Source organism: Rutilus rutilus (assembly GCF_951802725.1).
Source record: "Rutilus rutilus genome assembly, chromosome: 20".
Classification (NCBI taxonomy): Eukaryota; Metazoa; Chordata; class Actinopteri; order Cypriniformes; family Leuciscidae; genus Rutilus; species Rutilus rutilus.
The window spans coordinates 4851991-4868933 of record NC_140225.1 but is presented as its reverse complement, the minus strand read 5'-3'; the positions used below and the strand labels follow the sequence as shown (position 1 = coordinate 4868933).

Here is a 16943-nt window from a genome sequence, read left to right as displayed (position 1 = left end):
TTTTAAGGAATGTTGGTAACCAGACAGTTGACGGCACCCACTGACTACCATAGAAGGAAAAAAAAAAATGCTAAGGGTGTATTTTACTATATAGGGTTGCTATCAACTGTCTGGTGACCAACATTCTTTAAAATCATTTCTTATGTGTTCAACAGAAGAAAGATACAGGTTTGGAACAACTGGAGGGTGAGTAATTGATGACAATTTTCATTTTTGGGTGAACTATCCCTTTAAGAAGCTAATGTTCAGCTCAACTTCCCATTGTCCTTCCGCATTTAAATGTAGAAGGCTTTAGGACTTAAAAACTGAACAGCTTTAGCAGATAGACACCAATCTAAACTAAACTAAACTTTATCATTACAGATCCTCAAGAGGATGCATTCCGATTATACCAACTGCATTCTTTATCATAACGTGAATCTAGAAACAGGTTGGATCCTTCCCAAGCAAGATTCTTCACTTTGACCAAACCCATTTTACAACCACACATACGAGTTGAAGCTTTTGTTGAAAGCCAACTCTGCTTGAAGTCACATTTTGCTGATCAACTGTTAATCTTCTTAAACCCTGTTCATTCAAACCCTGTCCAAGCACGTTCAAACCTGCAAAGTGTGCTTTAGGTTGTATTCCACATATACAAATCCTAATAAAGGTACATGCCAATAACATTACTGTACTTTTTTCAAAGTCAACAAAAGAGTGACACAACAAAAATGCTTTCTTTGCTTTATTTTAACAAATAAAATGTAGTGTTTTAGGGCTGGGAGTCGGGACTGCATCAATTCAAAAAATATTTTATTTTAATAAAGTAGAATTTTAAGCTTAGAACTGCATAATTTCAAAAGGTGTCAAATTGCATTATATTGTTACATTCAGCCTAATTCATGTCTAACACACTGCCGCTGTCATACATAAAGATTGTCTGTCTTCACTGAGCACAGAGATATCACCATTTTTTTATCCCAAACTGTCCTTGATTTTCATAATTAGTGTCTTCTGATCAGGTCACAGCATGAACAACAGTCTTTAAGAAGTGATGGACACCATGTTGTTGGGGCTGAGAATCTCAATCCAGTAACCGTCAGGATCCTGAATAAAGGCCAGGCCCTTCATTTTACCTGCAAGACAGACAGAATGAAAATGAAATGAAAATAAACAAAGCATTTCTGTATGACGGTTGATTATTCCAGTGACATCTGGAAATCAAAAAGGGATATTTTGCATTTTTAAAGGGGTCATCAATTGGCTTTTTACATTTTTTTATATTGTTGTCTGAGGTCAACTTATGACATTCGCTTGGTTTTTACATTCAAAAACATCAAAATGAATAAGTAATAGGCTATTTCCTACCCTGGTTTTGAGCCTAGCTCCTGAAACGCTCGGTTTTTATGGGCGTGCCGCATTGAAGACTTGGAAGTAAACGCCCACTGCTATGATTGGATAACAGTTTTGCATATTATAATGAGTTTCATGTAATGCGCGAATCGGTGGGCAGGGCTAAACAGGCAGTGTTGAAGTAGGCGTTGATCTTCTTCTGCGGAGGCGGTGTTTGATACCCTTTGATGTCATAGATCCCCACTTTGAAAAACCTGTCGTTCGCTGTGCCTTAGGGTGGTCCTTATCAAGTCCAATTTTTTTTTTGTGCAAAATGTTAGTGTCTTAACCTCTTAAACTGTTCCTTTTAACTTCAAAATTGGAAATATGCAAAAATGTTGACAAAAAAAATTATATTTAGAGGTAGCTCAATCATGTGGAAGATTGCCTATGTTAAGCTGTGCGGCGTTATTGTGATATGCAAGTAATATTAAAAGTTGCTGCAAATGAACTACATTTTATTGAAATCAGAGCAACACTGACATGACAACAATGACTCAAAAAAAGCACAAAGTTTTCAACAATCCCTCATTTCTGATGCTCAGCAGCCAGTGTTGACTTTTTGCAGTCTGGATAGATCCGTCGGTGATCTTCCACCACATGAAGGAGAAACTGCAATTGTTCTTCAGAGTGTGTGAGATAGCCATTGTATTCTTCAATCAGAGCCACTCCTCTCTCGGCGTGATCATTGACTACTTTCATTGCATGTATAATTGCCTGTGCCTCCTGATAATCTGCTTGATTCGGCCAAAGTTCCAGGTCAATTTCAAGGAACGTAATGTCATTTTTTTAACCAAAAAATGTGCTCTAAACCCAAACAATAGAAATATGTATTGATTCCACCAGGAAAGGTAAATCTGCTAAAACGGGTCATGGATGGATTAATTTGGATTTAGTTTCTACAATAAGTAAACTGAGATATGCATCTAAAATACATATTTAGGAATATATGGAGCATATGGAATATGTGGAGATTTTTTGGGAATTTTACTAGCCAGGTACAATACCAATTCAAACGATCGTTTTTTACGAAAATCATCAAAATCTCAGAAAGTTTAAAGCTATTGAGCTACCAGTAATTATTATGTTACTGCCATACAAATTGGCATGCTGTATTTTCTTATATAAAGGAACGATTTGAAGGCTTAAGAGCATGACAATTGGAGACTTTAAAAATAAGGACCACCCTACTGTGCCTGGTGTCAATAAAAGCTTTTATTGGACTAACAAGGAAGTTTTCAGTTCTGAAACTTACAGGATATTCTTATAGTATGATGACCTCATATATCAAAAGCTCAAGAAAAAATTTATTTCTAAGTTCATCACCCCTTTAAAAAAGTGATCCGGGTATGCCATGCAAACAGAAAATCTGCATATGATATACTGCATAAATACTAAGAGTATGCTATTAAGAACATAATAAACATACAAATATAAACATCCTAAATTTGTACATTCCACGAGACTAACATATTTAGAAATGAAAGTTTAGCTAGTTTGTTATTGGTGGAGAAACATTATGTAAATAAAATAATTGTATAGGATAATATGAAAGAACTTACCATCATCGGGCTTTTTTACAAAGGTCACTCCATTCTCTTCAAACAGCTTGCAGGCAGCATAGACATCCGGCACAGCAATTCCAATATGGCCTAAGAGAAATATATTTTACATTTTTAGGTTAATAATGTAATTTAAGTATATTACGTTCTTCTTTTATCCATGACTACATTTGTCATAGGGCTGTCCAATCGATTAATCGCATCTAACATAAAATTTTATGTTTATTTCATTTATGTGTATATATATATATATATATATATATATATATATATATATATATATATATATATTTATATATATATATATATATATATATATAATGTATGTATGCATAAATATATTTCTGGCAATATAAAATATTGCAACATCATGAATGTCACAATGATAGCGAAATGCTTTTGGGACAAGTGTGATGAAAAGGGTCGCAAGCATTGATTTTAAACAAATCGCCAAGACGGAACGCGATGGAATTCTCTGTGACATCTACGGAACCGTCAGAAGCTCCTAAGTTGAAAAATATGGCATCAGCAGTTATGAAGCGTTATGTGCCGGTCTGGTTTTGGAGTTTGTCCTGGTGTTTTATGAGATACGGCGAATTCACGTCATCAAATCATGTTTTTGCTGGAATCGACGCCTCTTGTATCTTATTGCTTACTTGAACATTACATTTCCTAATGATGGCTTGCTTTATTAGCCACTCTGGTTTAAAGTTCAGAAACAAAAATATTAAAGGAAATAAATCTGATTTTGAATAGTTTTGCATTATCATTCAAAAATGTTCACTGAAGTCTGTGGGTATGTGGGTATATATATATATATATATTAGGGGTGGCACGGTTCACAAAACCCACGGTTCGGTTCGTATCACGGTTTTAGGGTCACGTTTTCGGTTCTGTACGGTTCATGTTGTTGTTTTTTCTTTTAATCTTTAACACTCCAAAAATTTACTTCAGCATATGATATATAGCTGAATTATCTAATTATTTATTTATTTATTTCATAAATGGGGTGTGTTTGCAAAACGCAGCTTCTCATTTCCCATTCTGAAGTAATATGAGTGAGCAGTCACCCTGAGGAAACTTTCAGTGGCCCTGGAGGTCCATCATCTGTAGAGCTACGTGGGCTGTGTTGGACCGTTATTTGTCAATTTATCCTCGTGTCTCGTCATCATAGGCGGGACATGTCCCCACCATTTTTTGCCAGGGTTGATATTATCTTCGGGTGTACCAATACAAATAAATAAAACATTTCCAGTTAACTAGCAAAGTATTTGTTTCATTCGTTTGTTAAATAAGAAGCAATTTAGCGCTGAAATGTGTTTTTTTAATCAAGTGATCAAAGTGCTCGTTGCAGTTGCGATCAGTGGTGCTGATACAGTGTTCTCGTGGCTCGCGCACACACCGCAGCGGCCGCACATTCATCACTCGGACGCGCGCTTCAATCCATTGAGGAGACTCAAGGCTATACTCGTTCCGATTAAATAATAAAACAAAATTCATACAAATCGGTCCCTGCTTGATATACAACCGCTGATAAACATAATCGGTTTTGATAAAGAAAAAAATATATACGAGCGCAGATTAGAACTCAGAACCTTTGATACGCTTGGCAAGTTCTGCCACTGGACCATTAGGCTACGTGGAACAGTCGATCTATGTAGCCTATTTATTCACATGAAAAAAACAACATATAGTGGAGTAGATCTCATTAAATGTCTAGGTAAACTCAGTGTACTATATAAATCGATTGCTGGACATTGTAATGTAATTCTACATATGTCTGATTTATGATTTAGCATTGTATTAGCACGGGCACGAGGCTACATTGCGCATGCGTCGAACCGTGCAAACCGCGCGACGCACACGCGCACCGAACCGAGACAAGCGAACCGAACGGTTCGGATGTTTTTTCATGTACCGTGCCACCCCTAATATATATATGTGGGTAAATATTGCTGTTCAGTAATGTAAACTGTTATATTGGTGAAATGTTTCTTGTGTCCATATAGTGAAATATTTTAACTATATTTTTTTTATCTTTTAGTTCATACATGCAACATGCAAGATGGCTGTTTAGTCAAAATGACGGTTCCTATAAATTAATAAACACCAAAAGGCTAAAATATAGTCAAAAGGCTAAAATACATATATATATATATATATATATATATATATATATATATATATATATATATATATATATATATACATATATAGTCCAGCCCGACTTCAATCACAGTCGATACTATGACAGGGAGAAAGTGTGTTCTGCTTGTTATATTCACCAAAGCCTCTGGGGTCTGTGTTCCCGTTGTGGTAAGACTGGCTGTCATCTGTCTCTGAACCCCAGTTACTGAATAAAAAGAGAAAAGAGAAATACAGAATGGCACATGAAAACATCTTCACACTTTGGACTTCTGATGACAGGCTCTACAACAGCGGTCGGCAAACTTATGGCACACAGAGGGATAATCACAGAAGCGCGCACCTCGGCCCCACGAATGGTTTGTCGGATCTGTGTGCTAGCGCAGGTTAAAATCTCACACTTTCATAGTATTCGTAGCACATTAACTTACTAAAACTGGCTGTGTGACTATAAGGAATAAGTGCCTAAAATTGTACATCCGTATGTAAGCTTCAGGGACTCCTCTTTAGCTAATGTCCCGTGCCAGTGATTATCCCTCCGCGTGCCAAAGGTTGCGAACCCTGCTCTACAATTACATATTTTTCAGGTCTTACGCCACATACTGTAAAGGCCAATTCACACTGCACCGACAGACACAGACAGACCGCAACTGAAACCTGCGGTGCGTCCCAATTCGCATACTATCCGTCCTAAATAGTATTCGAAAATAGAATTAGTACGTCCCAAATCGTAGTATGTTTGTCCAAAGATACCCGGATGGTCTACTATCTCCGGTCAGAATCCGAAGTGCAGATCGATGCGCACTATAACGGCTAATATTGCCCACAACCCATCGCGCATTGGACGAGAATTCGGTTAGGACTACAAACACGAGTGAAAAGTGTTAAAAAATTACAGACATGGAGGACACGTGAGTCCGGCGGTTATGCAGAGAGGTTTAGATAAAGGGGTTTGAGTGATTAATTATCAGTATCTAACCTGACGAAAATGTATTTATTCAATGTTGTCCACATTATATTGCATCTGCAGATGCATTGTGAACTTTTGTAAAGATACGTTTAGCCATTAACTTTTAAATGCATCATTATATTTAAATTGCAAACACATGAGGAGAGTCTCCGCATGAAAGACCCACGACTGGCAGATCAACGTGCAACTACATTTCTCTCCGAAACGATAAGAAATTAAATTAGATTGAATGGAGGATTTTAACTGTGACAAGATGATTGACAGGGCAGTTTACGGTGACAGGACGCACGCGACAGATCTGTCCGTTAAGATGACGAAGTAGTATGTCCCAAAGCTTGCCTACTCTTTTGCTACACACTCAAAAGTATGTACTTTTTCTTCACAAAAAGAGCACATACTTTTAGGGCGTAGTATAAGTAGGCGAATTGGGACGCAGCACTGGTTTCGGATCAGTGTAAGCATCCCTGTAAGCTCTCTTTTTCGCAGATTAATAAATGTTGAATCGGCATTTGCCGGTCTTGGAATGTCTGAGAAGTGACGTACTGTAATCTGGTGAATGTTGGTCTGCGTCTGTTGGTTGCAGTGTGAATTTGCCTAAACAGAACCTGTCAGATATCACGGTAAGGATGGTAAAGGGCTTTTCTACTCAATGCCGAAGGTTAGTGGTAACCTGTATGGACTTTTAAATGGCCGATGCTGAAGGTTTTAATCTGAACTTACTGTGTGAGCTCTATAGTGGCTCGGCGGGAGAACGTCCAGGCTGTCCTCTCCTTCACATCTGCAGGGACCTCTTTCTTATCCTCATAACCCAGAAAGTATAGGGTGAATCGCATAGAGGGAAAATCAAACTTCTGTAACAGCCTAAAATAAAACATTCGCATTAAAAAATACTTCATTGCAAAGGTCAGCAATTAAAGCCTATTCACATTATTGCAATGCATTTTAATATGCAATTTTGATTATGAGCCAAAATTGAACTAAAATGCAAACCATTTCTACATGCATGACACATTTGGATATTATAAAGTAATGGCCTGGTTTCACAGACCAGGCGTAGATTAAGCCAGGATTAACCCTGGCCATTTTAACAGCTTTTATAAAAAAACAAAACATGTCTTGAGACAAAACAAAGGCACATATTGTAAGATATATCAGTGCAAGTTGCTTTCAGTTAAAACAACTTAAACATGCATTTTAGTCTGGGACTAGCTTAAGCCTTTTCTGTGAAACCGGGCAAATGAAAAGATCAAGACTGAACTCACATTCACAGAGAAAAAGTTCAGTGCTGAGAGATGCAATCTTTTACAATAGTAAACTCACGTCATTCCCAGGATGCGTGTGTAGAAATCCAGGGATTTAACTGGATCCTTAACCCTCAGCATTGTCTGCTGCATCATGAAGTCCTACAGCAGTGGCATGAATAACTTTTGGTCAGAAGAACATAATGTAAAAGATGGATAAGGCGATGAAATTGATCAACAGTGGCAACCAAAAGTCTAAGACCCTTATTTTGGAGGACTGATCAAAAAAAAAATATTAGTGGTCTCAGACATTTGAGTAACACTGTATCAATAATAAAAAATAATAATAATAATAATTTAAAAAAATAACCATTTATGTCACGCATTACATTATCAAGCATGGACCCTTTTCACAGACTGCGATGAGGCGTTTTAACGGTCATCACCATCATAAATCCTGCAAAGTTTTTTTTAATGTATGTACATTTATAACACTATACTTTGTATTATATTTCTTTTTCACCAAATTACAAAAAAACAACCTAGTTAACGCAGCTGCGAGGGTGTTTCTAATACAGCGGCTATGGGAGCGTCGGTAAATTTGACATATTTCTCTCTTTCGACTGCCGTTATCGATCTCTCTCTCTGTATATTTTCCCTCTTTTTGAAAGTTTAGAAAACACTATTGCTGCGTTTTTCTTTTGCTATTTGAGCAAATGGGAACACAAAAAATATATTTAATGTAGTCTCTCATTCACCGCTATAGAAGTTTACCCAACTATGACGACTTCCGCTTCTGAGAAACCCGTAAATGTGAAAAGGGTCGATTCAGCAGTGAATTTGGAGTTGAAAATAACCAGCTGATGCGGTTTCAGGCTGTGCATGATGCTTTTAGAAATCCATATCTGGTCATTCTGTAAAATCTTGCAGCTCAGCTCAAAAAATAAGAGTAGCAAACATCAGTGTAGGAATCTCTGGTAAATGTTTGCACTGTAAATGAATTATTCATCATCTCTCTGATATAGGTATTATTTTATAGCATATCTTTGGTTAAGATTGTTTAAGACATGACTTTTCAAAGAATGGACACAAAGTGTTACAATTTAATTCCCTGATATATGAAGTTTGTGTCCTTATGGTAAAATCTGTCCGCTTGCACTGCTCTGTATGACACTCTAGGAGCCGCAGGTCAACACTTAATCTGTGTAAAATGTCAAAGGTCATCATAGTAACTTTAAATTAATTCAAATGAATTAAAATTAGGCTTGATTCTGAATGTAATTCAGATTGATATGTTACTAATATATTCCATACAGAATCAAGTCTATATTTTAATTACATTTCCACCTGACTGAGCAATAAAGCAGTTACGCATACAAACTTAAAGTAAGTTGAGTAACAAACATAGATGCGGATAAATCACTAATAAACAACGTAAGAGAGATGTTATGAATCGCACTATTTTCCTGCAGTGCTTGAGTTATAATGGAGAACAGGGAAATGAGCGACGATCTTCGTGTTTGATTGAAAAGTCTCTAGTTCTGGACTCAAAAGCAGTGTCTTACTTTAGTGATGGGGTTTCCGTCTTTACACGCAGCGGCGGCTGCTTCGTTCGTCAGCCCTTGGTCGGTCATTTTTAGGTGTGCTTCGGCTTGATGGTTTGGTGACTAAACAGCTGACAAAGTCTGGCAGAAAGATCCCGCGCAGGGGGCGTGGCCATTGCGTGCAACGTCGGCGGCGTGACGTACCCTGTGGGAGGAGCCATGAAATAACTGAGATGCTGTAGTTTCCCTTTCCCTCCTGCAGAGGGAGACACAATTCTCAGTAAAAGTGTGTTTACGCAAATGTATTGAAATCATGCATGGATTGTCAAGAGAAACTGAGTGTTCTCTTCCCATCAGTTTAATAAATTGTAATAAGTGTAGGAGGAAAAATTACAGAAAGAAAAGGGTTAATGAACTGAGAGAAACATGGGAGGCTATGAATGAATGTGATGGAGACTGTGGCTCACACATTTACACACATCCTGTAAGATGACAGAAGTATACCACATCCTGTGTGAATGAGTGAATTTATGAGCTCTTTGTGTAAACTGAAAAATGTATAGATTGAATGATATATTCCAGAAATCGGATCAAAATGTATTGTCAACTCATTGACACAGGTAAAAGACATAAATATAAGGCCAGTGTGTGTGTGTGAGAGAGAGAGTGATAGGAATACAGATAGGCTACTGAATGCTTAATTTTAGGATGAAAATACAGCAACACACCTGCTTAACTTTAAAAGGTGCATCTATTTTCCATTTACTTTTGGTGAAATTAAACTTCCATTGCAATAAAAGGGCTTAAATGGCATTGAGTGGCTTATTGCTTTGATAACAAAGACGACGAGGTAGTAAAAATGCAAATGGTAATTATATTAGAACATTTGGAAACTGATGAGTTTATGCGATTGTATCACACACAGCATGACCGATCTTTTAGATTGCCTTAGGAAACGGAGGAATTGTTGGTCATAACAAGGATTAATACTGTTTAATAACTAAAATTAAAAATATAAAAACTTCAAAGTATATAATGAAAAGGAGATGGAGCTCAGGTAGATTAGGGGGTGGGGTAGCTTTTTATTTTTATTTTGAATTTAACAGTTTAAATCCTAAAATGTTATTGCTGACTATTTGTAGCCTACATTAGCTCAATGCTATTAACAGCGTGCTTAAAAATAAAATTAAAGAATGTAATTTTTTGATTGACCGGCACAAAATGTGACTACTTGTAGAGATGAACCTTGTCTTGTGTATGATTATACATTTTGAGTGTTTTGTACATGCACGTTTACACAATCTTATGTGAAAACGCACATCTTTGATTTTCTTGAAATGAGAGATTGAAAGGAGTTTGCAGACCATATCTAAAGAAAAGCAATTTTGTTATTGGGGAAAATAATGTGCAAAAACAGGACAAGATGCATGTTTTGAGCAGATTCATAGTGCACATGTATAACTTTATTTTAGAAAATTATTAACGTGATTTACTGTAACTCTTTAGTATGCAAGCAATTAAGAAAAACTGTAATAAAAAAGAAACCACGTGAAGCTCTTCATTGGCATCGTGCAGGTACAAATCGTCAATAAGAAGGGCATAGCTGAAAACAAATAAGAATAAACCATAGGCTAAATCATAAATTCATGTGACATGCATGAATGTACATCACATCAATTTTTGTCTGAATGCAGTTTACGATGCATATCCAAGGTGTATTTATAAGGGAAAGTCTTTCCACAGTCTGGACAGGAGAAAGGCCTCTCTCCCGTGTGAATCCGCATGTGTTTCTGCAGTGTCGTGCGGCGTGAGAATCCGCTTCCACACACGGGGCAACAGAACTGTTTTCCAGAATGACAATCGCTGTGGTGGCGATTAAGATTGGTTTGACTGAAGAACTTCTTGTCGCAGTACGCGCAGGGGAACGGCCTCTCGCCTCTGTGTTTGTATAAATGACTTTGGAGGGCGGTGGAGACACAAAACTTCTTCTCACACTGATCGCAACTGAAGCTCTTCACGATCTTTCGTTTGTTACCCGTGTGGATGGTGTTGTGCATTTTAAGCCATTGTGCACACCGAAACCCCCTCCCACAGAGTTCACAGGTGTACGGCGCTTCTCCTGTGTGTATTCGCATGTGACACGCCAGACTTGTGCTGCGGCTATATTCCTTGCCACACAATTTACAGCTGAATTTTTTACCAGGGGTCTCTGATGAACTCTCCCGTTTAGTATCAGACTCGTCCTTTTTGATCACAGGCTTCATATCGATGCAGTCAGGACACCAAGAGAAACAGCAGCTACTGGAGAAACAGATTGAGAAATAAAACACTCATATTTATCCCTTAGTTGTCTATAGGCTATTCTAAAGAAGTTGTATATAGAACTATTCTAAAGAAACATTGCATTGCAGAAAGCTAGTTCTGAAAACAACTTTACACTTGCTTTGATTTAGCATCTAATCTAATAGCATTTCAAAGAGTAACTTTAAAAAAAAAAAGTGTACAAAAAATGGTAACACTGAATGTTACTGTAATAATAAGTAAATGTTACTGTAGTAATAACTATAAAGTATGCATAATTACATGCATCTAAACCAACTCTTATCCCTAACCCTATCCCTTGGTACATGTCATTAATTATTATTACTCAGTGCTTAAATGTATAATTACACTGTAACACAGACACCTTAAAATAAAGAGTAACCAAAACACTTTTTGTATTTGCCAGGCCTATAAAATTGCCAATATTTGGATTGATCCATTAATCCATCTGGACCACAAAATGCAATGCCATATATCATGATGAATTAGGGTCAAATTAAGTTGTGGTGGGGGGAAAGTCAGTTCTGTTACAAATTTCGCTATCTATTTTTTTATCACCATAATGGAAAATCTTTTATTACTATAAAATGATTGATAGCTTACAATAAAAAAGTAACTATCACTCTGCAACTGTACTGGTATATGTATGACTTAAATATGGTATGACATGTAAACATACATTTGCATGACAAAATGCATGCATATGATGCATTATACCACTGAGACCACACTTAGATCAAAATCACATCAAAATCAAACTTGAAATGGACTGAAAACATGATGACTGTGGGGGTTTAAATGAGCAACCAGCTTGGTTAAATTATATATATATATATATATGTGTGTGTGTGTGTGTGTGTGTGTGTGTGTGTGTGTGTGTGTGTGTGTGTGTATATATACACACATGAAACACACACACACACATTTTAAAACACCACTACTAACCTGCCTATATTTGCGGGTTTTCAAAATGATGTGTCAAGTTAAAATAAGCTTAACTTTTAAAACACATGCCACGAGACATATGCTCTAATAAGCGAAAAAATCAAAATGTTTGTATGATGCGTCTTGCGGATGACACGACACGGCGTTCTAGAATGACGTTTTAGAACGTTCACGCGTTCTCTGTGAAAGAAAAAATATGCAATTGACTCAAAGGTCAGCAGCTGCAAAAGACACAAGGTGCAAGAGCAATGGAAACCCCCTCGGTCTAGTGCATGTTTACAAAGGTAAAAGTAAAGCTTCAGTGTAACGGTCCGTTGCAGCTTTCATAACCTCATATTATCTGAAAAACATCCAGGAATTTTCGTTCTTTAATAGGCTACATTTGTCAAACCACGTAACTATTTAAATGTGGCGTTAAAACCCCACCTATAAAGACGATTTAAATCTTTCAATATAGTTTCTTTCAGGGCTGGGTATTGACAGACGGCTACTGCAATCTGTCACACGTCAAAACGGCGTTTCGTGATAAAAGTGACAAAATATGAAAGCTGATACTTTGTTTCATATCATAAGTAACAATGCTTATTTCTATTATTGGATGGCAGGTTTGCTTATAATGTTTGAATAAGTTTGCTCACGAATCAACGGGGAAAATCGATTTAATCGATATTGTCCACCCAGCCCTATTTTCCATTATACACGTATTCAGATTTTAACTTAAATGCTTATATATTTGAACAAATTTTCACTTTAAAGGTTACAAGTTCAGTCTGAAAATCACTGGTCAGTTATCTTAATCATAAAGCACTTACTTGCAATGTTCTTGTTCAAGGGAACATCCTCGGAGTTTGAAACAGAAATGAGCAACTCCAACTTTTGACACTTCATTCTTCTCTTCGCGGTTGGGTAGCAGAACCGAAGACAGTCAGTGCTGCCCCCGTCTGTCGTCAAAAGATGCTGAAAGTATTGCTCAGTAAATTGATTTGCAAAAAAATCTGTTGGGGGAGAATAATACATTTTTAAGCAAAACATAATTTTATAAATAAAGTGTTTTAACAGAGATCAGGTTGTGATGAAAATTGATCATATTCATTGAGCAGTGCTTATACAGTAGTAAAAAATCTTAGGCACGTTAGTATTTTTACCATAAAAATGGTTTTAAACCAGTTATGTGTATATTTTTGCTGTAACTTGTCAGTAGGAAATATCAGTTTACATTTCCAAACATTCATTTTGCCATTAATTGTAATAATCCAGTGAGATTTTTGTATGCACAAGGTGTCAGACTCCTCGTGCATACAAAAATCTCACTGGATTATTAAAGATATACACTACAGCAAAAGATATAAATAACTGGAAATACAAAACAAAACAAAAACTTTTGCACAGTATTGTATGCATACCTTGAAAAATGTAAGCAATGTAGAAAAACTAAAAAAGAAATCAAAACTAAAAAGGAAATCATGTGAAGTCAAGCTCTTTATTGGCACTGAACAGGTATAATGAGATTCAGTAAGAAAAAAAATATCAATAAAAGGCTTAAAACAAAAACGGATAAATAGAATAAATCATAAGCTCATGTGATGCATGAATGCGGATTACGTCAACTTTTGACTGAGTGTCGTTTACGATGCATATTCATGGTATATTCATAACGGAAAGTCTTTCCACACTCTGGACAGGAGAAAGGCTTCTCTCCTATGTGAATCCGCGTGTGTTTCTGTAGCGAAAAAAGGCGTGAGAATCCACTTCCACACACAGGGCAAGAAAATTGTTTGCTGTCAGAATGAGAATCGACCTGGTGTCGTTTAAGATTGGTTTGACTGAAGAACGTCTTGTCGCAGTGCGCGCAGGCGAACGGCCTCTCGCCTCTGTGTTTGTATAAATGACTTTGGAGTGCGGTGGAGCCAGTAAACTTCTTCCCACACTGATCGCAACTGAATCTCTTCATGCTCTTTCGTTTGTTACCCGTGTGGACGCTGCTGTGCAGTACAAGCCAGTCTTTACGCCGGAAGCCCCTCCCACAGAGTTCACAGGTGTACGGCGCTTCTCCTGTGTGTATTCGCATGTGACGCACCAGGCTTATGCTCTGGCGATACTCCATGCCACACAAATTACAGCTGAATTTTTTACCCAAAGTCTTTTTGCCATTTGAAAAGTGGGCGATGGATGGTTCAGCTTCTGTTTTAGTATCTGAAGGACTTCCATCGGGCACCTGAATACTTCTCACTGTATATTTCAGCCGTTGGCAAAAGAGCACAGCTGATCCCTCCATTTTGCTCAGCACCAAAGTTTCCATACTCTCCTTAGTCGTCTCGGCCCTCGAAACTCCAAGAAAATTCTCAGAAGGCTTCATTTTGATGCAGTCAGGACTCCAAACCATCAGCTAGGGAAACAGATTGAATAGAGATGTAAACATTCAGATTTATTCCTCAACTGTTCTCATTAAACCCAAATTCCCCATAAATGAAATAAACAATAACCTCATAAGTTATTTGGACAATTACCCCACACTCAACCTCAAATATGAAGGTTGTTGCATTAGAAGAAACGTATTCTTCAATGAGAATAAGAGGAATTGAGCATATGTGTGAGTATATAAGGAAGTTATTATGCACTAACAATTTAACAACAGGAAAGAGTCAACAGTCAGTGAACCAATGACAGAACTTGTTTTCAAGATGCAAGAATATTAAATGTTGTGTCTGTATGTTCAGCAAGGGAGTTTTCGGCTAAGAGAACTACAGACTATTTTAAGCAAACTGAGGAAAGGAAAACTGTGTTGTGCATGAGCCTTCATTTTATATATATATTTAATGAATATGTTTCCCCCCTGGAACCTAGACATAGAGAGAGAGAGAGAGAGAGAGAGAGCCTACACACACAGACAGACACACACACACACACACAAAAATACACACACAATGTTGGGTTACTTATGGGGACTGTCCATAGACATAACCTACCTACCCGTCACAGGTTTTAACATTTCAAAAAACATAATTTTGTATGATTTTTAAAGCGGTTTTCCTCATGGGGACCAAAAAAAGACTTTCCTTGCGAGGACATTTGGTCATAACGTAGGGAGAGACCCTAAATGTTTGTCAGATTTGTTTGTCGTTATTTGTCATCTCACAACACTTAGACTCAGTCAGAAACCTACTGTTAAACAATTTTAAATCTTAATAACAAAGCTCTTACTTGCAAGCCGGCAATATTTATTGTAGTTCCAATGAACAGAACATTCTTTGGTCCATTTAAAACTTTCTCGTGCATGCTTTCTTCTTCTTTATTGCACGGTTGGACAGCATGACTGAAGTTACACAGTACTGCCCTCTTCTGCTTTTAGGAGGAACATCACATTCATTTGCCAGGGACCTTGGCTTGGAAGGTCCGTGTGTTTTGTTGCTCTTGCCATTCGTAACGCTTTAGGATTTACAGCACCATTGATCACTCTATGTTGAAATGAGACAATGAATTATTAGTAGAAGTTAATGTCAGCTCATGTTTGCTCTGTGTGGATGTATTGGCGATGTGCTGTGACTCGACCTTGAAGGGGAAGATATTGCCTGTGTTTTATCTAATGTTGTTTTTGCAGGAGTTGTTAGGAATGTGATATAGGCATGCCTATCATGTGACCATGCCAAAGGAACAGTTTTAACAGCCGCCCAGATAAGAAGTGATCCCGATAGCTGCTTATGAATGAGAATTGTATATTGTCTTTAAATAACCAAATTTGCATAAACTTCACGTTCGGACATTGCTGGAATTACCCGTACTGTTAACCAAGCAGAACCTTTAGAAAATGACATAAACTGATCTGTCATGTAGCCTACCTATATTGGTGTTTCTGTGTTCTATAGTTCGAGGCTGGATTCTCATTTTCTACGGCGTTTGGAAAGGTGGAGAACTCATGTCTTCAGTAAACTTTGTCAACTAATAATTGAACTTAAAATTTGACTCCTGGTCTCCATTGAACATTTTGGTATCTCTTTATGGGGTCAAACTGTGTTCCCCAACACTGTAGTAGCCGACTCTGTGTAAATCCTTTGGTGTTCTTGTTCTGCAACAAAAGAAAAAAAGTGGGAGATTTTTAAGACCATCAGTATAAATTCATAAAGTCATGTAAATTAAATTGAATGAATATATTAAGTAAAATGAGGTTGTGGTGGCTTAATAACGGTCACATACTGTTGTCATCACTGGCGAGCAGAATGTTCATTCCCCACTCATCCTCCTGTAGGCCTATGTGGAGTGGTTGCATTCATTTCATTCCATCCCCCGTTTTCTTTTTTCTCTCTGGGCAACTCCCGAACATTCCAAGTTTACGTTACACCTTAAAAGTGTCAATCTCAAATTCAACCCGTGACTTCACTGAGTAAATTATTTACCTCTTCCTCACATTCCTGCCGTGATTTACACAGCAGATGCCGAGAGTTTATAGTGTTGCTCAATAAATATGGTTTTATAAATGTATTGAAATAATGTATGGTCAAGATAAATTAAGGGTTATCTGCATCAACTAAATAAGGTAAATTATAAGAAGTGTAGGAGGAAAGTGTATTTAGACGTTAGTGAAGGCTAAATTTCAGGATTAAAATACAGAAACACAAATGCTTAAATTTAAAAAGAGCATTTACTCTCCATTAATTTGATCAAATCAACCTTAGATGGCAATAAATTATTTGACTTCTTGTAGAGATGAACCTCGTCTCGCACACTGATTATAGCCTATTTCGAGTGGTTTATACATTCATGTTAACACAATCATAGCCTATGTGATACCACTTACCTTTAGGCCTATACATTGCTTTTCTTGAAATGAGATGAGACTGAAAGG

General features: G+C 37.2%; 2 protein-coding genes across 6 annotated transcripts; both read right to left on the bottom strand.

Moving 5' to 3' along the window:
- Window positions 1–714: 714 nt before the first annotated feature.
- Window positions 715–9033, bottom strand: glo1 (glyoxalase 1). 2 transcript variants are annotated; one of them, XM_084392071.1, is made up of 6 exons: window positions 8858–9033; window positions 7372–7454; window positions 6772–6912; window positions 5222–5289; window positions 2937–3026; window positions 715–1118 (listed from the first exon to the last, which is right to left on the bottom strand). In XM_084392071.1, exons 1-6 carry the CDS (start codon window positions 8924–8926, stop codon window positions 1027–1029), a joined length of 543 nt encoding a protein of 180 aa, XP_084248197.1. In that variant the 5' UTR covers window positions 8927–9033; the 3' UTR covers window positions 715–1026. The 2 variants fall into 2 exon arrangements, with proteins under 2 accessions (XP_084248197.1, XP_084248198.1); XM_084392072.1 differs by having other exon boundaries at window positions 7372–7475; window positions 8858–8995.
- Window positions 9034–10862: 1829 nt separating this feature from the next.
- LOC311279943 (uncharacterized protein) lies at window positions 10863–15500 on the bottom strand. Of its 4 annotated transcripts, none has more exons than XM_084391772.1 (4): window positions 15305–15500; window positions 13706–14489; window positions 12916–13098; window positions 10863–11134 (listed from the first exon to the last, which is right to left on the bottom strand). In XM_084391772.1, exons 1-2 carry the CDS (start codon window positions 15377–15379, stop codon window positions 13707–13709), a joined length of 858 nt encoding a protein of 285 aa, XP_084247898.1. In that variant the 5' UTR covers window positions 15380–15500; the 3' UTR covers window positions 10863–11134; window positions 12916–13098; window position 13706. The 4 variants fall into 4 exon arrangements, with proteins under 4 accessions (XP_084247898.1, XP_084247896.1, XP_084247897.1 ...); XM_084391770.1 differs by having other exon boundaries at window positions 10863–11137; window positions 13507–14489; window positions 15305–15499; XM_084391771.1 differs by having other exon boundaries at window positions 13507–14489; window positions 15305–15499.
- Between the last annotated feature and the right edge of the window lie 1443 nt (window positions 15501–16943).

What these genes read in the sequence shown, in the direction of transcription:
- glo1 (XM_084392071.1), bottom strand. Translation starts at nt 8,926, where the DNA reads ATGACCGACCAAGGGCTGACGAACGAAGCAGCCGCCGCTGCGTGTAAA. An exon ending in GCCACTATAGAGCTCACACA is followed by an intron (nt 5,290 to 6,771) that starts GTAAGTTCAGAT and finishes CTTTTTATTCAG; the next exon opens with TAACTGGGGTTCAGAGACAG. An exon ending in CACAGACCCCAGAGGCTTTG is followed by an intron (nt 3,027 to 5,221) that starts GTGAATATAACA and finishes TATTTCTCTTAG; the next exon opens with GCCATATTGGAATTGCTGTG.
- LOC311279943 (XM_084391772.1), bottom strand. Translation starts at nt 15,379, where the DNA reads ATGCACGAGAAAGTTTTAAATGGACCAAAGAATGTTCTGTTCATTGGA. An exon ending in TAAATATTGCCGGCTTGCAA is followed by an intron (nt 14,490 to 15,304) that starts GTAAGAGCTTTG and finishes CTGTTTCCCTAG; the next exon opens with CTGATGGTTTGGAGTCCTGA.